The 6,488-nt window shown below is 37.5% G+C and overlaps 1 protein-coding gene across 1 annotated transcript; it reads right to left on the reverse strand.

The window, feature by feature from the left end:
• Nucleotides 1-249: 249 nt before the first annotated feature.
• On the reverse strand, nucleotides 250-3,882 carry LOC149257880 (LRR receptor-like serine/threonine-protein kinase EFR). Its single transcript, XM_089370292.1, has 2 exons — nucleotides 1,121-3,882; nucleotides 250-1,019 (listed from the first exon to the last, which is right to left on the reverse strand). Exons 1-2 carry the CDS (start codon nucleotides 3,879-3,881, stop codon nucleotides 562-564), a joined length of 3,219 nt encoding a protein of 1,072 aa, XP_089226418.1. The 5' UTR covers nucleotide 3,882; the 3' UTR covers nucleotides 250-561.
• Nucleotides 3,883-6,488: the final 2,606 nt, after the last annotated feature.

Below are 6,488 nucleotides of genomic sequence, written 5' to 3' on the forward strand. Positions count from 1 at the left end.
GTAGTGGATCTAAGATCCGTGTGTGTGTTATAGGGTTTCTTATACACAGATGAATATATGTGTTCCTACATATCAATGGATATGGTGTGTGCACTTCCAGTAGATAATATGCTGCACAAATATACAGTTCAAGGTAGTGCATCGAGCAAAAACAAAATGTGAAACACTGGTTAGGTGAATCTTTGTCAAAAAAAAAAACTCAGATGGAGAATTTCAGATAACAATCTTTATAGAGTGAAGTTTGGGGATTAGAAGAATAACATACAAGGGATATTTCCATGCGAGGAGCAGCGACATCCTTAAAATCCATGGGATTATATGTTAAAGTCCAAAGAGCGCACACTAACCAAGCCAGGCAGCTCTTCATTTGAGTGTTTCTACCAACGATGTGCATAGCCCACAATATTCACATGCCAAGCACATCTTCACTTCTGCTCCTGCTTGTGAAATCCATAATCTCTGCAAAAAAATATTATATGGCCCCACCTCTTTTTTAACGGATAGTTTCATAGATAGCAACTTTATATTTCGGTGATACAACAATTGTTCCCTTTAAATAGACTAGAAAGTAGAAGAACTTTGGCCTTCACCATCGTTGTTGCCAGCCATACTTGTACGACTTAGCAAATGGTTTATATCTGATTGGAAATTTGGAATTCTTTCAGCTCCCAAAAAAACATCTTTGATACTTTGTAGTCTACTCACAATGTTAATCATAGTAGGCCGTTCTTCAAGGGATTCTTTTGTGCAGAGCAAACCGACATGTATGAGGTGACTGAGGCAATTGAGTTCTTTATCTTCTTCAATGATGTCACTGATGGCACTAGTTCTCCTCAATAGACTCTTATCCACCACTTCTATAAATCGGTTTGGAAAAGTGCTACCCACCCATTTCTGCAAGTTCATTCCTTCCACAAACATGTCATGGGTAGGTTTCTTTCTAGTGAGCATCTCCAATAATACTATTCCATAGCTATAAACATCACCTTTTGTTGTGACACGTCCACCCAATCCATATTCTGCATTGAAACATTCTCATCATAAGGTTTTTGATTCACAATTTTAGTAAAAATAGAATATTGATGGAATTCCCTAACATACTATCTATCTCAAATAATACCTGGAGGAATGTAGCCTGCAGATCCCTTGAGTGCATGTGTGGAAGTGAGAGCTAAATCCTCAGAGTTTGCAAAACATATGGTAGCAATGCCAAAATCTATTAAATACGCTGTCATATCTTCACCCATAAGCACATTGTTTGGTTTTAGATCACAATGGATCACTTGCATAAAACAATGGTGATGGAGATATGCCATGCCTTGTGCAATGTCTATTGCTATATTCAATCTTTGAATCAAAGTCAAACCACTTTCTACTTCACCATCTGGATATAACCACTTCTCTAGGCTTCCATTTGGCATTAATGGAAATATCAAAGCTTTGATTTGGTGGTTTGAATAAGAGGTTATGATTCTGATCAGATTTCGGTGCCTAACTCTACCCAATACTTTGCACTCCCTAATAAAACTTTTGTGAGCCCGTTCATTTTCCAAATCAAATAACTTCACAGCAATGTTTGTGCCATCATTCAGAACCCCTTTGTACACTTTCCCAAAACTACCCACTCCTAACAAGTTGGCATCACTAAATTCATCTGTTGCAGTGATGAGCTCTCCATAGGAAATTCTTTGGTGCCCCACATTTAAGGATGCCCCAACCTCTATAGGAATATTCCTCTTGCAAATTTTCTTCCACAAGATTCCCACAAATAAACATAATACAACAGTAACTGCAACAACAAAAATAGGTATGATAACTCTTTTCAAATGTGTAATACCTTTCTGTTTGTGAGTGGAGCATGGCGATAGATTTACCCAAGGTCCACAGAGACCAGGATTTCCCATAAATGCTGTGGCACCAAGATTTTTGAAAACTCCACCTTTTGGGACTTCTCCTGACAAGTTGTTGAAAGAGAAATTCAATTGGCTGAGCATTTTGAGATTTGCCAATGACATGGGTATTCCACCTGACAAATTGTTGGAGGATAAATCCATGTTTTGAAGACTTTGAAGTTCACCGAGTGAGATTGGAATTAGACCTTCAAGTGCATTGCAAGAAAGATTCAGGTATTCTAGTTCTTTGCAACTTCCAAGCCCACTTGGAATATAACCAGTTAACTGATTTGCAGAAATATCTATAGCTTGAAGCATAGTCATCTTGCTTAGTTCCAAAGGCAGGGGACCCTCTAATAAATTGTTTGAAAGGTTGAAATAGAAAGCTAAATTTGCAAGACCTGCAATCTCTGGAGGTATGCGGCCACTGAGTCTATTGTATGATAGGTCTAGCACTAGTAAGTTCACACATTTCCCAAGACTCGCAGGTATTTTACCTGAGAATTGGTTCCAATGTAGATAAAGATATCTTAGCTGCTGAAGGTGGGCAATAAAATCAGGGATCGTTCCCGAGATATTGTTTTGCTCGATAGCCAGGAGCCCTAGGCTTTTGAGTTCCCCAATTTCCCTCGGGATGCTTGCTTGTAAACTGTTACCACCCATATATAGTCTCTGCAACTGTTGAAGCATCTTAAATGATGATGGGACTGCCCCTGTAAAAGAATTATATTCTAAACCAAGCGAAATTAACCCGGTTAGGTTACCAATCTGTGGAGGTATTTCTCCTACTAATCCATTCTGGCCCAAGGCCATGTATTGCATTCTTGTAGAGAACTGGCTTATAGAAGAGGGCAAACGTCCCGTGAGATGATTAGAAGATAACTGTAATGTGTATAGGTTGGAACAGTTGGTAAGAGCACTAAGAATTGGCAAGCTCGTGGTGCTGCCACTAACCAGTTGATTCTTGGCTAAGGAAAGATACTGGAGCTGCGTCAACTTACCCAATTCCATGGGGACAGTTCCGCTGAGCTGGTTTGTCCCTAAGTCGATCACTTGAAGCTTGGTACAATTGAAGAGGGAAGCAGGAATGCTTTCGCTCAACTGATTGTCAAACAGAGAAATTTCTGTCAACTGGGTATACTTGCGACACAATTCCATTGGAATGCGACCAGTCAACTGGTTAGACGATATATCCATTTTTGCAAGAATGGTGCAGTTAGATAAGGAAGATGGAATTGGTCCTGTGAGATGGTTAGCATACAGATTTATAAAGGTCAGCTGGCTTAGCATACCCAATTGGGAAGGAATACTTCCGTGAAGGTTGTTGCCATCCAATTGTATTCTGTCCAAAAGGGATATGTTTCCCAAGCAGGCCGGGATTGTTCCCATCAAACTGTTACTTTGTAATGCAAAGAATTGTAACCTGGGGAGAACACATAGTTCCGAGGGAATGTTTCCCGTGAGATTGTTGTGGGCCATAGAGAAGACCAGTAAACTACGGCACCCACTAAGAGTTGGCGGAATAGAACCTTGGAGTTGATTCCGAGACAGGTAAAGCGTGTTTAAGCGAAACAAATTTCCCAACTGATAGGGAATATGGCCATGAAAACTGTTATTGCCAAGGTCAAGTATTCTCAGAAAGGAGAGGTTTCCCAGGAGAGGAGAGATTGTACCTTGTAATCCCATGCTCGAAACATTGAGGGAAACCACTCGCTGTCGGCGCCGACTGCATACAACACCTGTCCATTGGCAGAACGAACCCTTTGGTTTCCAGCTAATGGGTAATGATTGGGACGAATCGTAAGCAGTAATCATGGACATGAATCCCAACAGAGCCTCGTGATCAGAGGCATTGCCGAGCTGAGGATGGCGGCGGTCTGATAACTGAACCGCGGACATTATAGAAGAACTAATGAAATAAAATAACAGAAGCGTTCTGGCAGTACACAATAAATTACCAGGAAGGTGATAGATCTCCATCTTTCCCATATAGTATATCAATCAGAAAAACCATATTGATTGGTGTCTGGTCATTTACTTATATAGCATAGATTATTTTTTTTAATTTCAGATGGTTGGATTTTCACATTCATTTGGTTGGTTGGGAATTTATTACGTGAACTAATCGTTATTTAGGAGTTAATCTAGGACCATTTTTAAAAATCTCAGAGACATCTGAAATCGTCACTTAGGAGTCATCTTAGGACTATTTATAGGAATGTCATTTTAGGACTATTTAGAGGAATCTATGAGATTACTCAAAAATAATTCGGAAAAGTTTACTAAAAAGTAATGATAAATTTTTGGATTACTTATATGGTCAATTTTTCCGGCCATCAAGTGTGGCCCACACTTGATGGTTCAAAACTTCCACCATAAATAGTTCTTAGGATGAGTCACATTTGATGCCTCTAAGACCATAAAAGTTTCAATGTGAGTAATCTGGAAATGTTAAAACAAAATTGTTCTTCTCACATAATCATGATTTTAGAAGTCATATTAGGACCACTCAAAAAAATCTCCAAGACCACTCACAAAGTAATGATAATAATTTTGAAATTTACAAAAGCATTTTATATGAAAACATTGTGATTTCACACCACACCATCTTTTTTAGTTGGGTATCCAAAAAAAATGATTGATGAGGAATTAGTTTGAAAATTTAAAAGTTTACAAACACAGAATTGCTCTTCTCACATAATCATCATTTTAGAAGTCATCTTAGGACCACTCAAAAATCTCCAAGACCACTCAAAAAGTAATGATAATAATTTGGAAGTTTACAAAAGCATTTTATATGAAAACATTGTGATTTCACACCACACCATCTTTTAGTTGGGTATCCAACCAAAAAAAAATGATTAATGAGGAATTAGTTTGAAAATTTAAAAGTTTACAAAAACATTTTATATGAAAACATTGTGATTTCATGTGATGTAAATATTTAAATCACTGCAGACTAAACAAAATGAATATTATTATAAGTTATATAATTATTTATTTGGGTTAAGTTATGCGGAAAATGGAATGAAAGTTATATGTATATATTTCTCACATGTTAGGTAGTTAGGTTGGTAGTTACCTGTCCTTAACTAATTTCTTGAAGATTTATTCTCAAGAAAATATCAAGAGGATACAAGTATCTGAGATCAAGAGAGAAAAGGATGAGGATTGAAATGAGAATTCTGCACTTAGATGTTAGGTGGTTTTCTGGAGCTAAGTCTGGTTAGGACCAGATAGCTGTAATAAGAGAGATTGTAGTCTCAGGAAGAAAATATTTTGCATGTGAGGAGCATCTCGAGGGGAGACAAGTTGGTTAAGGCGGTCTCATGGTTGGGAGGAAAAGCAACAAAAAAAGCTTAGGTCAGATAGCAAACCAGTGCCAGGAAATTGGAAAATATTTAGATAAGTAAAATCTTGCGTTGTATAGGTACAACATTTATTATATGATTGCAGGATTCAATGTTTTCTATTAAACAAATAACTTACTCTAGACAAGAACGAGAAAATCCTTATTATTCTGTTTAAAAAGGGAAAGTACAAACTATTAACGAGAAAATTCCTTATTGTTCCGTTCAAGAAAAGAAATTACAAACTACTATATAGGAAATTGACAAATGACAACTTTCGTTATGGAAAGAAAGCTTTACTGACCTTAATATTCTTCTTATAGGAAAAGTGCATAATTTCCTTTGATTAATACTACCACAGTAGGACAACAAATTACAGAAGAGAGTTTCCACGTAAACAAGTAATGCCCCAATCAGATTATTAAAATTTACAGAGCATCAATATCACATCGGAAACTTAAGAATTATGAATACATTTAGCAATTAATAACAAGCACATTTGGAATAAAAATACAGTTCCAAACCAGAAAGGAGTCAAGAACCCAATGGGCATCCTAATTACAAATATATAGTCGCTTGAGGGTTTATATACCATTATAAGAACCAGGTATAACCAACTATTATTCAACTGTAAAAGAGATTGACCTTGAATTTGACCATAAAAACTCTTATCCATAACAATACCTAGAGAAAAGAAAATCTAGAATAGACTACGAAATAATTAAGGTTAATCTGGAAAAAGATGTGAATATCAAGTAAGTATAAATCAATATATATATAACCAGATTTGAGAGGGCTCGTCACAATGGATTGAAGCCTGCCTCTCCTCATCAACAGTTCTGTGAAAGGATAAAAAAAACAAGCATAGACCCGGGTTCGAGCAACCAACCCAAGGGCTTACCTTCTGAGACAGATAAACCAACTTAGGTCGAGCCAAGCCAACAAATGCTTAGGGTATAAACTAAGTTCTTGTAAAACCCAGAATAAGTACAAGAATAGCATTGATCCAGGTGGATGTTGGTGGCCACCCACATATCCCATTTGGACCCCCACAACTGTCTCTTTAAGCTTTTTCAGTTTCCTAAATTGTAGCACAGTTTACTATTTTTAGCAGTTTTTCGGGTCCTGAACTTCCGGAGCCATTTTGAGGCCCTAAACGACGTTTTTTGGGAAATCTGGAGCAACATGGGTCCATGGACCCATGTTGCCTCCCAAAGTGGTAGTTCTCGGATAGATCTTTCTAACG

This window comes from Pinus tabuliformis, chromosome 6 (genome assembly GCF_031772625.1).
Source record: "Pinus tabuliformis cultivar Carrire ecotype Pingquan chromosome 6, CPIR1, whole genome shotgun sequence".
Classification (NCBI taxonomy): Eukaryota; Viridiplantae; Streptophyta; class Pinopsida; order Pinales; family Pinaceae; genus Pinus; species Pinus tabuliformis.